The sequence below is a fragment of the Saccopteryx leptura genome, chromosome 3 (assembly GCF_036850995.1).
Source record: "Saccopteryx leptura isolate mSacLep1 chromosome 3, mSacLep1_pri_phased_curated, whole genome shotgun sequence".
NCBI classification, from domain to species: domain Eukaryota; kingdom Metazoa; phylum Chordata; class Mammalia; order Chiroptera; family Emballonuridae; genus Saccopteryx; species Saccopteryx leptura.
In genome coordinates, this window is record NC_089505.1 from 297076086 (window position 1) to 297094689 (window position 18604).

At 48.1% G+C, this 18604-nt stretch overlaps 1 protein-coding gene across 3 annotated transcripts in view; it reads left to right on the top strand.

Annotated features, from left to right (window-relative positions):
- The window catches only part of ZNF704 (zinc finger protein 704), a 158262-nt gene extending 139897 nt beyond the window's left edge, over nucleotides 1-18365 (top strand). For 2 of the 3 annotated variants that reach the window (XM_066378824.1, XM_066378825.1), the window contains 2 exons: nucleotides 6958-7055; nucleotides 8023-8407. In XM_066378824.1, coding sequence (XP_066234921.1) covers nucleotides 6958-7055; nucleotides 8023-8134 — 210 coding nt within the window. In that variant the 3' untranslated portion in view covers nucleotides 8135-8407. Of the gene's footprint in view, nucleotides 1-6957; nucleotides 7056-8022; nucleotides 8408-8683 lie in introns of those variants that run through there. The other variant, XR_010750471.1, reaches the window with a different exon arrangement.
- Nucleotides 18366-18604: the final 239 nt, after the last annotated feature.

An 18604-nucleotide genomic window follows, 5' to 3' on the forward strand; every position in this document is an offset into this window, starting at 1 on the left:
AGCCCCCCATGTGAGCCGTCAGTTTATTCTCTCACCAGAGAATGCCCAGTGTGCCTGGCTGTGTGGTCCAGTTCAGCCAAAGCTGGAGAGTGTTAGCAGTCAACTTGCCATTCCTATTGGGAAGCAAAAGTGAGGGCAGGCGGGCGCTATTTTCCAAGGTTTCTGTTTTAGTCTAGAATAGAAGACCGGAAGGCGTACCACTAAAAATGCTTTTCGTCTGTTCTACTCTCTACCAGTGTTTCACAAGCCAGGGTTGGTGTGTGCTGTCCATCTCCTTCTCCAGGGCTGGGTCCCCCCAGGGCCTGGCACCCAAGCACAGGGGCATGACACTGCCACCCAGGACACCAGCCACTGTCCCTGTTTCCGCAGGAATACTTTCCGGCCCCTGGAAGACGGGGAGTCAGGTTGAATGTAAGAACATACGAATTCCAGCCCTAGCCAGTTAGCTCAGTCAGTTAAGACTATTGTCCTGAAATGACAAGGTTGCAGGTTCGATCCTGGTCAGAGCACACACAGGACCAATGAATGCAGGACCAGGAGGAACAACAAATGAATGCTTCCCTTTTCCCCTCCCCTCTTTCTCCCTTCCTCTCTCTGTCACTAAAAAAAAAAAAAGAAAGAAAGAAAAAAGAAATTAGGCCCTGGCTGGATGGCTCGGTTGGTTGGAGTGTGGTCCAGAGCACAGAGGTTGCCAGTTCGATTCCCTGGCCAGGGCACTTACAGGAGCAGGTCAGTGTTCCTGTCTCTCTCTCTCTCTCCCTGCCCCTCTCAGAACAACAACAGCAAAAAGAAGAACAGAACATGTGAATTCCTACCTTCCGATTTAGTGTAATAGCGTTTTCAGACAGGCTTTCCACGTTTTAAATGATAGTGAATCGGTGTGAGTCAGGGCCTCACCTATGTCTACGCTGAAGAATAGAGCAGTTGACATTTTGTAAAATGCTCTTTAAGAATACATTTGTGGCCTGACCTGTGGTGGCGCAGTGGATAAAGCATCGACCTGGAATGCTGAGGTCGCCAGTTCGAAACCCTGGGCTTGCCTGGTCAAGGCACATATGGGAGTTGATGCTTCCAGCTCCTCCTCCCCTTCTCTCTCTCTCTCTCTCCTCTCTCTCTCTCTCTCTCTCTCTCTCTCTCCTTCTCCTCTCTAAAAAATGAATAAATAAATAAATAATTAAAAAAAAAAAAAAAGAATACATTTGTGTTTGTACTCCAAAACAAACACCCTGGGGTGATGGGCCCCATTTAAGATGGCTTCCCGATTTGAGAATCATGGCTGCCTGGGTTGGGAGAGGGGCAGCTTTTGGACACCTCCTGGAGAAGCCTGCAGATAACCTCCTTCTGAGGGCAGGATTTTACTTATTCATTTGCTGAGGCCAGACTTCCTGGAGGTTGGGCTTTAATAAGCTCCCTGGGTGAGGCCTCTTCCTGGAGATGTGGAGGGAGAAAGCCAGTCTGCATATTTGCAAAGGTCATGGGGAGTTCTGTCTTTTCTAGCCCAAGGCTGTGGGCACAGGGGTGGGGAGAAGACCTTCATTAATTATAGCTTTCTTTGGCCTGTTTTTCCCACCCGTCTTTTCCTCTCATTATCTCCATTCTTTTCTCTGTCTTTTCATGATGCATCAGTCCGCTTCAACTGCCGTAACAGACTACCGTAGACTGGGGGCTTGCCTAACTGAAGTTTATGTCCTCGCAGTTCTGGGGGCTGGCGGTCCCAGGCCAAGGTGCTAGCCTTACCTAACTGAAGTTTATGTCCTCGCAGTTCTGGGGGCCGGCAGTCCCAGGCCCAGGTGCTAGCCGATGCATCCCTGTGACGGGCTTTCCTGGCTGCAGAGGGCTCCTTCTGGCTGTGTCCTCGCATGGGGGGAAATGGAGAGAAAGCCCTTGGGTGTCTTTTCCTCAAAGGACTGTAATCCTAGTGGATCAGGGCCCCACCCTTTGGGCCTCATTTATCCTTAATTACTTCTTTAAAGGCCTCGTCTACAAATACAACCACACTGGGAATTTGGGCTTCGGCATATAGATTTGGGGAAACACATTGAGTTCATAAAAGGCCCCTTGCAAGCAAGCAGGGATGAAGCTGCCTGCTGTCTCAGAGCCGGTCCTAGAGGCTTCAGCACAGGAGGGTCTCCCAATCAGAAATAGCCGTGCTTGCTTGGTGGTGACTTAGCTGGCTTTGTTTTTTGTTTGTTTTGTTTGTTTGTTTGTTTGTTTGTTTAACACCTAGAGAAAGAATTCAAAATAGGGTGTTACAAGAGGTTAAACCCAAGGGTCTTTTTTCATCCCCTTTGAGAGGTAGAAAATCACAACGGAAAAAAATGTCTCCAACTCGCTTACAGGAAGACACAAGTCCCTCACTGCTGCTCGGGCATGTGGCTCAGATGCAGATTGCCAACTCTGGCGTCCACACTGTGCCCTCTTGCCAGTCATGGGGCCTCTGTTACACAGGAACCTCAGCTCTGGCACAGCCTGGCACTGGCATGGCGGGCACTTGCCCCCGTGGTCCCTGTGACATGTCTCCCGGCCGCCACACAGGGGTCAGAGGAGGTGATCCCCCTCTGTGGGAGTGACTCATAGGACACACATTTCCTCCACATGCGGGGGATTAGCCATGACCTTTGCATAGTGTATCTAGGGTGCTTTACACAATTCTGAGGTCGCACCTAACTAGTGGACAAATGACAGGTGTATCACCCAATAACTTCACTTATTTTTTAGAAATAATACCATATAGCCTGACCAGATGGTGGTGCAATGGATAGAGCATCATATTGAGATGCAGAAGACCCAGTTTTGAAACCCTGAGGTCTCTGGCTTGAGCGTAGGTTCATGGACATGACCCCATGGTTGCTAGCTTGAAGCCCAAGGTCGCTGGCTTGAGTCCAAGGTCACTGACTTGAACAAGGGGTCACTCGCTCTGCTGTAGCCCCCGGTCAAAGCACATATGAGAAAGCAATCAATAAACAATTAAGATGCCACAACAAAGAATTGATGCTTCTCAACTCTCTCCCTTCCTGTCTCTCTGTCTCTATCTGTCCTTTTCTCTGTCTCTCTTTATGTCTCTGTCAAAAAAAAAAGAAAGAAAGAATACCATATTGTACTCTATAAGCATATTATATATTTTATAAAACATGCCCCAAAATAAAATTTAAAAATGGATAAGATACAAAACAAAAATTGAAAAGTGGAGGCCTTTGGAGAAAATAGACAAAAGAGTGCTTTGCTGGGCTTTATTTGGGGCACACATTGTTCCCCTTGATGGAAGAGGAGAAAGAGCTGGGCGTGGACGTCACTCTGAATGGAGTCCCAAGGCCAGCTGGCACGAGACAGCTGTGTTCAAATCCTGGGTCTCTCAGTGACTAACTGTGGCCTTGGCAACTAAACGTCTCCACTTCCTCACCTATGAAATGAAATGATGGTTCTACTTATCTTAGGAGTGTGGCGAAGATTTAGTTAGGGGACACGTGGAAGGTAATTCATCGAACAAGCTCTTATTCAATTACTGCTGCTCTTAACTCTGGGAGGCTGCTCAGGCCACTTCCGTGCTTAAAGCTCACTTTATCCTACCTGCAAAACGCAAGTAACAGCCCTTCCATGTTGCAGGGGTTTTGTGGGGACTAAAGGAGATTGCACATACCCTGGCAGCCAGTCTTGCCCATGTCCAAGTGCTGAGTCCGTGCTGGTTCCCTGTGCCGGTCTCCTTGACTTCCCCACTCTTAGCCCCAACTGAAACGAGAAGCTGAAACACGGTTGAGTTGCTGTTTTGTCTCAAGGGCAGCTCAAAAGCTGGGGCGTAAGGATGCTCCCTTGTGCGTGAGCCACACGCGGCCTGTGCAGTTAGCGCTGGCTTCTGCTGCGCCCTGTGGACACCAGGCGGCTGCACAGGAACTGGACTGCACACGGAGCACGCAGGCCCTCAGCTGCAGAGCTGAGAAAGCCGTTAGCAGGAATAGTCTGTAGAGAAGGGTTATTGCAGCAGAAGGTCCACGTTCCTCAAACTGTGTTCTTGGGATTTTCAAATGCCTGGTCCTCTCTCCACCCCTAAACCTGTTATCCCATTTCTGTAAGTGGTATCAGCACCCCTCCGACCTCTCAGGCCCGAAATGAGGATTCATCCTTGATACTTCCTGATTCGTCATCGCTTTATCTAAAGATTCGTGTTTGTGTTTTTGTCCCTGTTAACCATCTATCAGCAAGCCTCTAACAGACACGGGCCCAGCCCCCCCTCGCCACCCCGACCACCCCCTCACCGGGATCACCAGTAAGTTCCTACCCCAACACTGCAAACAGTCTGAGCTGTCCGCGGGGCTCCCGGCCGCTGTCACCAAGCCACTCCCGAAGCATTTCTCAGATGTCTCACTTTCTTAAAACTCTCTGGTGGCTTCCTTTGCCCTTAGAGTAACATGGAATTCCTCATCACAGCGACAAGGCAGGACCTGGGCCTGACGCCCCCCGACCTCCTGCCCTCCGCCCCCACACAGCATCCTCTGGCCCCCGGGGCACTCTGCCCCTTAGTCCTCTGTCACTGCCCTTCTCTCTCTGGGCTGCCCTGGAGATGAGAGGGAGCCTCCTCCGGGGGTCTTCTCTCACCACCTTGGATAAATAAATGTGCTGCCCTCCCATCATGCTGCCTCGTAGTGCTTGGTGTGTACCGACTCTCTCCCCACGAGAACGCGTACTCCGTGGGGCAGAGACTTGGTTTGTTTGGGGCTGTTCCCCCACAGCCTACAGCAGTGCCTTGTGCATAGTCAGTGCTTATTAAAGATCTGCCGGATGAAGAGTGTTCTGTCATCTCATATCACCCCACACGAAAGGAGGGGGGGTGTGTGTGTGACAATTTTGCCACATGTAGACCCTTCCACAGGGTCTTGGGCTGATGGAAATAGAGCTGTGTCACCTAAACTTTTCCGGTTCCCTGACTAATAAGAAGGTATTTTGGGATTCTGCAAGTTCAGTCATTTTAAAATTTTTCTATCATCCTGATCACTTAAAACAATCCAGAGGGTCTGTGCCAGCGGTTCTCAACCTGTGAGTCGCGACCCCAGCAGGGGTCGAACGACCAAAACACCGGGGTTCCTAAAGCCATCGGAAAATACATATTTATTATACAATACATTTTTAAATAAAATATGTTTTTCCGATGGCTTTAGGCGATCCCTGTGTTTTGGTTGTTCGACCCCCTTTGGGGTCGCGACCCACAGGTTGAGAACCGCTGGTCTAGAATATCATTCTAGATCTCAGCCACCGTGAGCTGGAGCCCTCATTCCCTCTGGTTTGCTGTTATGCACCCTAGTCGGGGCGGGGGGGGGGGGCAGGAATAGGGGGAAGAGGAGGACTGTGCTTCTGGAAGAACCTCTATATCTACCCATACCAAATGCATCCCGGCACCCAACTTTAAAAAAAGAAAGACTAGGGGTACAGGCTAATTCAGAGTCACAGCAACCGTGGTTTAAACTGTTAGTTTTTGTTACTTGTTTAATCTTTTGTAAATCAATGTCTGGGGAAATAACAATGATGTGTTATACATACACTCCTTTGCATTGAAGGAAAATTAAACATACTAGTCTAGGATAGAGAAAATTGGTTCTGTAAAGTTGTCTTGGGAATGTCCCCTTGACGGTTAATTGGTAATGATATTTCTGTGGCCATGTTGGTTATGTTTGTAAATGTATTCAATGTCTGCTCTTCTATAGTGGAAAGATTCTATACTTACTTGAAACATTTGTTATGAAAATTAGTTTGGGGCAGCTTTTGAGAATTCCAGGAGCTGGGAAGATATTTAGTGTTAAAAGGGCAGAGAAGGCAAAGAGACTAAGTGAGAACCCTACAAAGAACAGAAGGGGCCCTACTATTGTTACCGCTGGAGGCAGCAGCGTAAGGAGGGAGAGCTCAGGACAGCCCCACCCTCTAGAACAGGGGTCCTCAAACTTTTTACACAGGGGGCCAGTTCACTGTCCCTCAGACCGTTGGAGGGCTGGACTATAAAAAAAAAAACTGTACAAATCCTTATGCACACTGCACATATCTTATTTTAAAGTAAAAAAACAAAACAGGAACAAATACAATATTTAAAATAAAGGACAAGTAAATTTAAATCAACAAACTGACCAGTATTTCAATGGGAACTATGCTCCTCTCACTGACCACCAATGAAAGAGGTGCCCCTTTCGGAAGTATGGCAGGGGCTGGATAAATGGCCTCAGAGAGCCTCATGTGGCCCGCAGGCCGTAGTTTGGGGACCCCCGCTCTAGAACAAGGGCCGTGACATCAGACTCCTTATTTAACTCCCTATGCTTTGGTTTCCTCATCTATAGAATGGGAACAATAGCATCACATGGGCTCACAGCTTCTGTCAGCCAGCCTGAACTCAGCAATGTGCAGTTATCACTACGTGGGCAACATTCGTCCTTGATTCGCTTGGGCTCCTGGCTTCTTCCCCTTTCCCATTCAGACCCCAGAAGGGCTTTGTTGCTTTGTGGGTGTCTTGTGCAAGTTGCCATTCATTCAGTGGCTGTGAATGACAGGGCAAAGAGAAGGGCCACGTGGGGTTGTGGCCACAGACGAGCTGCATAAGTTGAGGTGATGCTCTTAACCTCGCTAGCTTTTTATTTCTTCTTCAAAGGTGAGATCATGAGGTTTAGAATGGGAATCTCTTTTAAAGTTTAAAATAATATTCAAATGAAAATGGATTACTGTGGGTCAATTGAGTGCAGAGATGTGAAGTCATGAAGATTTTAAAGGTTTTACCAGTAATTGTCACTGTGTCTTTTCTGTTGGAGTTACGTTTAAATTTCGCCGGGAGCATCACCCCATCCGTTTTCACATGTCATTTCCGTGAAGGAAGCACTTAGCCTCCCTGTGTAATGTTCAAGGACCGCTGCCCACATCGCAAAGCCTCAGTAAAGGGGTGGCACAGAGAACCTGTCCCGACAGCTCTGTTTTCCATGTCCTCCCCAGGTGTCTCCGACACATCACCATCCTGCGGGCACAGGAGAGCAGAGACAGCACAGCCACACGGTCCTGTCCTCCCCGCCCAGAGGGACGGTCAGCCTAAGGTAGGACTGCATTAAACTCCTCGTCTCAAGGGGATTAGCTGAGAAGTAGAACCGCGAGAAAAAGGGAAACCAGATAGACCCTCTGTCATAAAATCTCCCTGTCATGGATGAGACACACTGTCTTTTGTTCGCGTGGGTTTCCCTACTCATTAACTGTGAGTGAAAACGTGTTGTTTTTTTTCTGTTGTAACAGTTCACAGTAAGTTTTTCTTCAGAACAGGCCATAGTGACTACAGAATGCCATGTTGCATTAACCCCTGTATTAAATTAACTACAAGAGAATTTCTACTCCAATTCAAGACCTTTGAGAAATGAGACAGCATGAAAAAGTGCATTCTTAAAATCTTGAAGGAGTGACACTCTCTATTGGTGGTTCTCACGTGTGCATGTTCAACTCAGTGTTACGCGGAAGGCCAGTGGTGGTGTCCACAAGTGGACAGATAGAAGCTTAAGAGTTAGAGAAGCCAGGCCTGGCCGGTTTGCTCAGTGGATAGAATGTCAGCCCAGCATATGGACATCTCAGGTCCAATCCCCAGTCAGGGCACACAGGAAAAGCGACTGTCTGATTCTCCCTCCTCCCCCTCCCCCCCCCTGCTACCCGTTCTCTCCCTTACCCCTCTCGTAGCCAGTGGCTCAACTGGTCTGGGCATTGGCCTCAGGCACTGAGGACAGCTCGGTTGATTCAAGCATCAGCCCCAGACAGGGGTTGCCACGGTAAATTCCAGTCAGGGCGCATGCAGGGATCTGTCCCTCTACCTCCCCTCCTCTCACTTAGAGAGAGAGAGAGAGAGAGAGAGAGAGAGAGGCCAACGTAACAGCCCTGGCAGTGGCCACAAAATCATCCTGCTCTGGAGAGGACCTGCCATGTCTCCTCACTTCTTGTCCCCGTCTTTCGTGGGATGGTGAGCCCTCTGTGGGAGGCCCACTGCATTCTTCCGGCTGACCACGCTGTGCTCCCCGTCCACAGGAAGCCTCGGGGAGAGGGCAAGAAGTGCCGGAAGGTGTACGGGATGGAGAACCGGGACCTGTGGTGCACGGCCTGCCGCTGGAAGAAGGCGTGTCAGCGCTTCCTGGATTGAGGGGCCATGGTCATGGCCATGGGGTGCCCCACCCTCACTTCCTGCCAGAGCAGCTTTTGGAAAGCGCCCTTCCTTCTGAATAAAACACACCTGAAGCCCAGAAAAAGCACTTCCAGGAAACTTGGTGGAATTGCAGCAAAAAAAAAAAGAAAGAAAGAAAGAAAGAAAAGGTCGCATGGAAACTGGACTGCTCTGAGTCCGCCTGGGGCAGCTGTAACTAGTTTTCACATATGGGGAAAGGAAGTCAACTTCTTTTGCTGTGTGTGTAGGTCAGAAAACCTACACACAATGGGTAAAAAAGCCCATTTTACCTAGAAAGGAGGCATATTTTGATAAGCTTTCTTAAAAATGCTGTTTCTGGTTTGGGGGGGGGTTATTTTATTTTATTTTATGTGACACACACAAAAAAGCTATGTGTGCTTCTGTAGCATTTGTACAAAGAACAATACCCACCTTCATGTGAATAGTCTTTCCGGTTTTCCATGTTACTTCTTAGGGCAGCAGGCTGGGTATCTCTTCCATGTCTTTCTTGTTTGTTTTGTTTTGAAGAATGTTCCCCAAAGTGGTAAAGCTGTAGGCCCAGAGGGCCCCCGCTGACGGACACTTGAAAAGACACTGACGATGGCATCACCAGCAGACTTCCAGTCCAGGCGGAACTCAGGACGTCTGGCCATCAGCAATGGGAAGCGCCAAGATGTCTTCCTGGGAGCTGTGAGGAGCCCTTTCTCAAGAAGCTCCTCCTCTGCCCGCTCAGCTCGATCCAAAACTGGTGCATGGAGTCGTCCGGGTAAGCCTGATGCTTCTTTCAGGGATGTGACACAAACCGCAGCTAGGACCTCTGTGTCACTGCTTGTCTGGCAAAGTCATTGCCAGGTCTGTGGGTCATCAGACTTTTCCCTCAAAACTCCACGCTGCCTGGTCTGAGAAGGGGTCGAGAGCTCCACCGGCCCCTGCAGGTTTGCTGTAGACAGCCGGGCACAGCCTCCATGTCCCCATCCGTTCAAAAAGCCACATGAGGTCAACAGACCCACCTCCATCCTGAGCGCCCCGTGGCTGGTTCAATGCTGAAGCATGTGTGGGAGACAGGTTCGTGCACGATCGAAACATTGTGTGCGTACAAGGAATATCCAGACCTTTATTTTTCCTTATAAACATAGAGGAACTGTTTGTTAAGAACTGGCTCGGAAGGGAACATAGAGAACATCCAAAGGAAAAGGCGTGTCGGTACAGGATGCTCTCCCCTGAGAGGGGCAGGGCTTGTGCTGCGACCCGTTCGTCGGGCTTTCTAACCTGTGGGGGCGTGGGTGGGTTGGTGCGTTGGTTGGTGGGTTGGTTGGTTTTGGTGGCAGTGGTCTGGGAAGAGAGGAAGAGTTGTGAAGCCCTTGTAAACTCCTACCCTCCTCTTGACGGCCCTGCCTAAGAGGTGTTTCTCCTAGACCTATGCAAAAAGGTACGAGCACCTTACAGGATGCACTGTGCGACAGGAGCCTAGGATCAGCCATAGGAATGTTAAGGGAAATTGCACAGAAGAAAGTTTAATATATGTCTAGAGATTGTACATACACCTTTTTTTTAAAGAGTAGAAAATCATCTAGTAATAACAGATATTCTTTTATATATATAAGCGACCTTCCACAGTGTAATATCCACCGTCTACATTCTTATATTTTGGTAATTTGATTTTTTTAAAACTCTCCTATGACTTTTTTAAACATTATTTCTTAGAAAAAAAAAATCCTGTTTTCCTCCTCCATCTATTTTTTTTTCTTTAAAAACACTGATTTTGAGAAAGCAGAAAAGGAGCTCATCCGAGCCCACATGTCCCCAGGGCCCCTTGGCAGTCACCATGGCCTGGGCCACAGTGTGTGATTAGCATTAACGTGTTCAGCCAAGAAAGGGCACTTTTTAAAAAAAAGTGCAGAAGTGTTGTTGTCTCCTCTGCCCTCCCGTCTCCCCTGCCCCCCAGGGACCCGCCGCTTCGCCTGGGAGCACCTCTGCTGTGAGGTGGCGTCTGGCCTGCTGCAGGGGCCTGAGCTGGGGGTGGGGTGGGTGTCCAGCAAGCCCAAGGCTGGTCAGCCCTTCCAGCAAGTTCACCCCGTACTTAAGTGGGAGTAAGTCACTAATCTAAAATGATTAAAGTGATGAGGGGCTAATCCACCTCCCCTCTCCCATGCACACAGAACTTTGGGACACAAAGAGGGAGAGACCTTGGCCGTGGATTTGCCCTGGAACAGGCTCATGGCTCTCCTGGGGAGACGCAGGACATGAGCAGCTCTGAGCTCTACCTGACCGAGCCAAGCTCAGCCCTTACCTGGAATTTAGCCAATGCGCAGGTATAGCCAGGAGGTAGAGCCATGTGCCCGTCCCTGGGAGCTCTTAACCCTTCTAACACCTTCTTTACACACACCCTCCCAAGTCTCCCGCTCACCTGGGGGATCCTTGCTGCCAGCCAGGCGTGCCAGACCCTCCGTACCTCCCTGCATACATGGACACCCCTTCCCTGGACCAACGCATGTGGTCACTCGGGGACCACCATGCTTTGCCTGGTCAGCCTTGATAAAACGGATTCAGTCTCTTGCAGGCCACCCAGAGAGCTATGAATTGCAATATACAACACTGTAAAAAGCTCAATTTTAAAAACGCAGACCTATTTTGTTATACTTTGGAGTGAAACAAAGTGCCAAATTAAGCCCGACATTTGTGTTTGCCATCTTCAGGGTTCCATGTTCTTCAATGTCCTCACTTGGCAGAGGGAGGAGGGAGGTGGTGGGAAGGGGTATCCCATGGCGTGCCGGCTGCTGAACCAGAGCCCCGTCCCACGGCGGGGACCGGAGGGGCTGTCTGTGCGGAAGGAGTGCAATACAGCGGATTCTGGCCCCAGAATATTTCTAAATAAGGCTCATCGTGGCCTTGATGTTTCTCTCCCTTGATGCCCCTTCCTTCAGAAAAGTTTTCTCATCTCTCTCCGAAGAAGGCATTTCTTAGCGGTGGACAGGCATTCTCCAGGTAGCCGCACAGAAAGAGAGGCCACCGGGCAGGAGAAGTCTCAGGTCCTTCCCAAAGGACATGCACCCAAGTCTAGGGAGGCGGTGTGACAACGTGGAGAAGAGCAGCCCCAGGGTTGGAGGCCTGAGAGGAAACGCAAGAGGCCGTGGGCACCCTGCTCCCTCACCTGAGTCCTGGTCAGCCACTGGCGGTACCCGGGGCCCCTCTGAGGGAGCGGCCACCTGCAGAGAGCACCCTGACCAGCCAGGTGTGCACACCCGGGGAAGGAGCCCGTAGCTCTTTCCACTGACATCGTTGGGAAACAGAAGCGCAGCTTTCACTTGAGAATGTTTAGAGAGAAGTGGCCACGCTTGTGTGTTTAGGGCAGACTACCTTGAGAATAGAAGCAAACTACTATAACTAACAGTCACTTCCTCAGGGAAAGTTTAAAGGGTCTCTGAAAAGTAGGGCTGGAGGGGCTTAAAGACTAGAGAGACGTCGCTAGAGTCTTCTGGTGGGAAAAGTCGTTCTGTTTTGTTTTTAAGGAGCACATCATTTCAAGACAAATGTACACAAAGCATGCAGGACCGGCCTGTTGAGGCTGGGCCACCCCGTGCAAAGCACTGCTCCTCTGTGGCTGCCCACAGGCTCGTGGATGGCTTTTCTGGGATGTAACTGTGACTCTGTGGCCTTGGCCTTTCTTTCTCTCAGCCGGGGGGGGGAGATGGCTCGCTCAGCTCCGAATGGAAGCCCGGAGGGAAGAGTTGTCCAAGCCGTCCACTTCGCTGTGATCGTCAGTTAAGGAGCAAACTTCCATGGATCCTTCTGGACAAGGTGCTGCTTTTTCTCATGACCCTGTCGAATTTCTCTCGACCTCGTCAACTGTAGCACTCACCTGGGTTGGCGCGAGGAAGAGTATGTGTGCACGGACGGGTGGAAAGAGGGCAGGGGTCGTGGATACATGCGTGGGTGTGGATCACTTTTGGAGAATGCCCCGGGCACACGGGGCAACTAAAAATCCCGTTTCTCTGAGGGGAAAAAAACATCCCAGCCGCACACACGCTCTCCCTGCTCCAGGTGCCTGTGGGGTCCCTCCTATGGGAACAGTTTGCTGATGTCCTTTTCCATCGTACTACTATAGCCAGACCACAGAAATTAAAATGAGAGTAGCACTTCGGGGCACCAATTGTATCACTGATCCAATAAGAAAATATAAAACGTATCTAATTGCAACTGACTTTGAAAATAGCCAGAATCCAATGGTCTAGACCAGTGATTTCCAACCTCTTTCATCTCATGGCACAGGTGATCTAATTACTCAAATTCTGCAACACAACAAAAAATAGATTTTTTTGCTGGTCTGACAAAAAAAAAAATAGGTATAATTTTGACTCACTCACACTGTATACCTATTGTTGTGTTGTCTGTTGTCATTTTAAATTTGACAATCTAAGGGGAAAAACGGCCAGTGCCCCTGACTAAGCCGTCAGGTATTGCATGTTTTGACATTTTTTGTGGCACACTGATTGAACATCTCTGGTCTAGATGCTTTACCAGATGTATCTATCATAGGACCAGCAACCGCAGTGGGACATTTACTTCTGGTCCTGATTTGTAAATAGTGGGGTTTTTTTGTTTTTTTGGAAGACAATCTCATATTTTATAACTTCTATTTTGGGTCTGAGAATCACAATGGTAACGTGTTATGTCAAAATGTAAGCTAAAGTACAATAACAAGTATAACTTCCTTTTCCAAGTAAGACAAGGAACACACTGCTTGGATGTCTACAATTCTGAGAGGCATACCACTTTTATAATCAGCATTCGTCAAACGACTCAAGCCAACAGAACTGGAGATATTTTACAAGATGCAGTGTTTTGTAATCACATGGAACATGAACATTTTGTGGGAAATGACCTTGGTTTTTATACATTGTAGCTTATTTTTTAAAATGCAGTGTTTTACAGGACAGGAAGTGTTCGTATTCTAAGCAATTCCTGCTCCCCAAAGGGCTCTCCCTCTTCTAAGCAAGTGTTTTGATACACACTTTTCAGTTAACCCTCTACCGTTGGCAGTAGAAATGTATGTAGATCAGGTGGCAACAGGAACTTCTTTTATCGTGAACAGTGTGTTTCCAAAGTATGGTGGGGGGGAAAGATGCTTTAAGAATCATCCTGTGTTTCTTAAATCTTAAAAAAAAAAAAAAAAAGGTTAATAGATAGACTTATAGGCAAATGGGAGAAATATTCTTGTAAATTTTTTAGTATAAAATGATAGATTCTGCCACAAAGACGGACTTACCAATCAACCACCCAGAACCACAAGCCTGCATTTAGCTAGTAAGTACCATTTGGTGAAAATCTGTAAAATCATAGACTGTAAGCCCAAAGGTAGAATTCTTAGGTGATCAGATGTGTTTAAAATAATTTTGTTCTCAGCACTCACTAAATAACTTTCATTTCCTTATCAGAAAAGTGACTGGTCTTTTGTTTTGTTTTTTTACAAGAAGAATTCACAGACACGCCAGGTTGCGATCGGCAAGTCAGGGTTCCCAGGCTGGGAAGTGAGGAAGGGACCTGTGGAGAGTTTATTAACTGCACAAATAATTCTGAGCTTCGCCGAACCATGCACAGCACTATAAAGGTTGTTTCCTAGCCACTCACTGTTAAAGCAAGAAAAGTATCTTTTCTTTCTAAGATTTTAGTTATTCAAAAGCTGGACCAATGAGCCAAAAATGCAGATAACATCAGAAGAAAAGCTGAGATGGAATGGTTCTATACCCAGTGGGCGACTCCGAGGTGGCAGTCAGGGGCTCACTGAGACCTCGCATTCAAGTGGGCTTGAGAATCCGGATGCATGTGAACTACAGCTGCACGGAGTCAGGGAACGATGGGTACGGCCTCGCCTCCCGGTCCGTGACGTGAGCCAGTCTGCAAATCTCTGTCTCCCTTCCCCTGGAATATCTCCACTGTTGGTGTTAAAGTTCCCAGAAAGGATTCACTGCTGAATGGTTTTGAACCAAGTGAGTCTCACTTCATCTGTAGGTAGAAGTATCCCAGTGGTGCAGAGCAGGTACCTTAGAAGGGCCAGGCAGGTTGTGAATGAATAATTCAGATCAGACAGAAGATGGGGCAGGGTCCGTCCACTAGAGAATGGGCAGTTGTGGCGAACAAGAAAAACACGTCACCTCTGTATTGGGGGGGGAGGCAGCTGTAGACAATCAGAACATGTGGAAATTGGGTCAGGGGCAGCTAGATCTTCTGACTTGGAAATGTGGTTTCACCTGACATGTAAGTGTGGACAGCTAACTCAGATCTGTGGCTAACATGGTGCAGACCAAAGAGAACCTGTATGTGGGCAGAAGTGGCCTTTGGCCGTCAGTCCCAGCTCTCAGAGAGCACAGAGCCCACATTCCCTGGCCATCAGCCCCACCCACACACACCTTGTGTCTGGGCAACCAGGACTGAGGAAGAGAGAGAGGTCAGTTCTCCCCAGAAAGCATTCTCATGGAAGACTTGCATACAGAAATACGTATGATGTCCTTAAACTAACTTTTCCTCTGATCGAAATGTACTGAAGGGTCAGTTGCCCAGCTCTCACTCCGCTTCATGGTGACATGCTCAGGCCACGCTCCAGAGCCCTGAATAACTGTCATCCTGACTTCCGCACTGTCTTTGCTGCTGTGCCCTCCATGTGCCAAGCCCCTTAGCCAGTCCCTCGTGGCTCTCCCTCCCTCCTGCCTTGTGCAATGTAGGCCCAGGGTAATGCCTCTGTAGTTTCACCTCTAAGATGGCAAAATCCTCACTTAAAAACTTACCTCAGATTGGAATTTTCCCACACAGACAACCTCAGCACCTTTATCTGAGGACCAAGAAAAAGAGGAGTAAGTGTGATGTGGGGAAAAATTAGACGTTTCCCTTGTTTGAATGGACTCAGTGATATTAGACCATACCTCACACCAGAGTCCTGATGGTGTTGGTGTAATCACATTTATAGTAAAGTCTGTCTCTTTCAGATACAACATGTTTATTTGACTTTCCTAGGGACCCAGTGGCGAACAGGGATATTTAGTGTCAGCAGCACCCACCTCCAAGGCTAACCCAGAATGGTCCTGAACCTGGCGGTCAGCCTCATGCCTGCCTACAAGTTCAAGGGCAAGGGCTCATTAAAGCTCAGACCTTAGTCTTCCCAAACAAATCCTCCAGACCTGAGAAGACCTAGTGACCCACCATGCTGTTGGCCCATGCTTCCAACCCAGTCTTTCAGTAGTGACCCACCATGCTGTTGGCCCATGCTTCCAACCCAGTCTTTCAGTAGTGACCCACCATGCTGTTGGCCCATGCTTCCAACCCAGTCTTTCAGTAGTGACCCACCATGCTGTTGGCCCATGCTTCCAACCCAGTCTTTCAGTAGTGACCCACCATGCTGTTGGCCCATGCTTCCAACCCAGTCTTTCAGTGCAGAGGTCAGAAGCCCGTGTACTCCCGCTGTCCGATGCGGATGAATCATCCCCACATGTAACCCAGGGCAGCAGCCTTCTGCAAGCCCTACGTTCCAGCCGCCTAAGTGATCGTTACAGGGGTTGATTCGTTAACGCAAGTAACAGTCTAGGCTCCTTGGAAGAAGTGATTTTGCTGCTAACATTCAGCATTTGTTGTCTAAGGAAACATAAACCGATGCCTGGAAATGTTAAAACAGCTCAGATTTACCCTGTGTGAGGATTACATCGAAAAGTACTGTCAACCCCAAGTAGGACAGCCCTGGGAATCTGATTAAGTCATGTGTGAATGCAGATGCAATGTAAACAGTGATGCCTGAGGTTTTGCACACTGTGAGGGGTGCCAGGATGGTCCAGCGCCTGAATGAATTGCATTGCATCCCACCCTTCTTCCTCAGATCACCAGGTTTCACATCTTGAGTTCAGGGCAAAACCATTCACAGGGAGCTAAACCATTCTGGCCTGCCACCTACGTCATGAACAGGACTTTTGGTAAATGTTTCTAAAATAATAACGCAGTGCTGGGAGAGGGGGTGGGGCGGGCACGCGTCTCTCCTCTGTAGGAAAAGCAGCCCGTTGTCAGTGGTTGGCACCATGCCGTCCCTGCCAGGACTTAGAGAAACCCAAGCTTTAGAGAACAAGAAGAAAGCCACCTTCCAAAAGGGGGATAATGATAGATGTTGAAAGAAGGTGGAGCTCATGAACTCAATGCTTAAAAAGTAGTCTTTGTTTTTAAATATACTCTACTATTGTAACAAACTACCACCTTCCATAGAAAAGATTGCCTTTGTTTGTATTATGAAATGTTAAAAATGAATTCTCAAGCCTGCTTAACTACAGGTTTCCCCCGCTATCTGAAGGCAGAGTGGTCTCATGAAACGAAGACCTATATTAGTAAGGCTTTTTTCGTCAAAGTGAGAATCCTCTGGATTTCTTTCAGTTGGCAAACACAGGTGCCAGCCGAGGCAGGGCTTTCGTGAGAACCAAGGGGCCAAACACAAACGTTGGAAAGCAGGGAGCAGACAGACATATGGACTACATTCACATAGGGGGCAGTTTCCTAGATTTTTAATTCAGAATATTAACGAAAGTACAAAGTAGCAACTCCTGGAGAAGGCAAGCGAGTTGTCATTACAGAACTGAGCTACCTTTTCATTAAAGAAAATAATAAATAACTAAATTAAAAAGTTGCTCCTCTATTTTCTTCTGAATTCTCTCTGCACCCCAAACTAAAGAGGGAAACCAGTGCTCGGGAGAAGTTGAGATTTGAGCGACAGAAAACAGCCCCCATCATGGCAGCTACCTCGCCTTCACTGGTGACACGTCCCTCTGACCTCTCCCCACCAGGGGCCACCTGTTACTATGTATGTTCCCTTCTCAAAATCCCGGGTTAAACGTGTTGCTTCTGGGCTGCTGATTTCTCACTCTTCTTCAAGGTCCTAGGGGATAAAAGTCATCGTGACTAGTGTGGTAGGCTCGGGCCGTGAGGCCACCCCTTCTTCCGGGGAAGAATTACCGTCTGTCTGAGCGGTTTTAGGACCTCACTCAGCGGGCTGGTCGGTCAGTACTCAGCCCACCACACTCATCGCAGAAGACTCTAAGTCGTGGATAAAGGACAGGCAGATATATCCAGTCCTCTCACTCTGAGTCAAAGCCCCACGCAAGTTCCCTACCCATCAGCCCCTTCCACGTGGACCACAAATAGAGGAAGGGTGGAGGGAGAGAGCTTCATTGCCCCAGGCCCAAACTCTGCCTACATTTTACAGCAAAGAAATTGATTTTTTTTTAATGTAAGAGGAAGCAGCTCCTGCTCCAGGGTATCATTGTTTAATTTTATTTCCAGGGATCTCTAAAGCAACAGCTCCAGTCGGCTCACATGGTGAAGTCCTTGTTCCTCATCCACGTAGCCTCCCACCCTCCCTGCTTTGAGCACAGGTGGAGGGACAGAGAGGAAAGGGGAAGAACTTTGGGGACAGTGGCTGCTGCCAGAGCTGGAATGACCCCTCCACACACAGGATCGATGGTATAGCTTCCTTAGAAACTACCCCAACCCACCCCAAAATAAGGAGGCACCTCCTGCAGGTTACAAACCCTTGCTTTGCTCTTTAAACATTTTTTCCCCTAGAGACTCTGCTAATTGAAAATCAATGACTGTGACTTGACCAAGCCCTGTGATGATAGAAAAATCTCTTCTTCCAAAGTCTCCCAACTGTTTGGGGAGCCTCCTGACCACTGGTAGGAAGCTTTAGAATAGAGTTAGATTTTTAGGGAAGAGCTCAAGACCCCCAACTGTACTTGTGACTTCAATAACTGAAAATGCCCTGGGTATAAATAGCCCAGGAATGTGGATGGTATATGTAAAAAAATAATAATAAATTTTAAAAATGCCATTTATCAATATTTTCCTACAATATACCCTAAAATTCCTATTTTTGTAATTAATGGTTGGATGGTGGCCAGCCATTTAAACATGTGCTCTCTAGAATAACCACACACTAGTGTAGTTTCCAAAGCATTTTGTGTATCAGAATCTATATACTTAGAAGAAGAACTCAGGATAAGAAGAAATTGCTAGATCCCAAAGGGTTCAGGACTGTCATCAAAGGCTGAGTGGCCTGGGGTCAATCTTCCTCAAATGATGGGCTGGGGAGTGAGAGAAACAGCAGTTATCACAAAACCTCTGTTGCCCGTGGTCCGTGATAAGGTTAAAAAAAAAAAAAAAAAAAAAAAAAGTCTACTTGTAAAAATATTAAGCCATCTTTCAAATTGTTCTCCACACCAAATCTAAACTATTGACATGAAAGTCTAAAGCATTTATAACGGGGTAGTTAGTGGGAATGCTGTTGGGAGAAAGCATTGCTCTTTAGTGCCCACTGAGCAAGGACAGGAGAAAAGTCAGACTGAAGAGAAAGAGGTCTTTTCTGTATGATGCTCACCTTCCCGTGGCTGAACTTGTACTTGGGCGCTAATTCAAAAGCAATGTGGC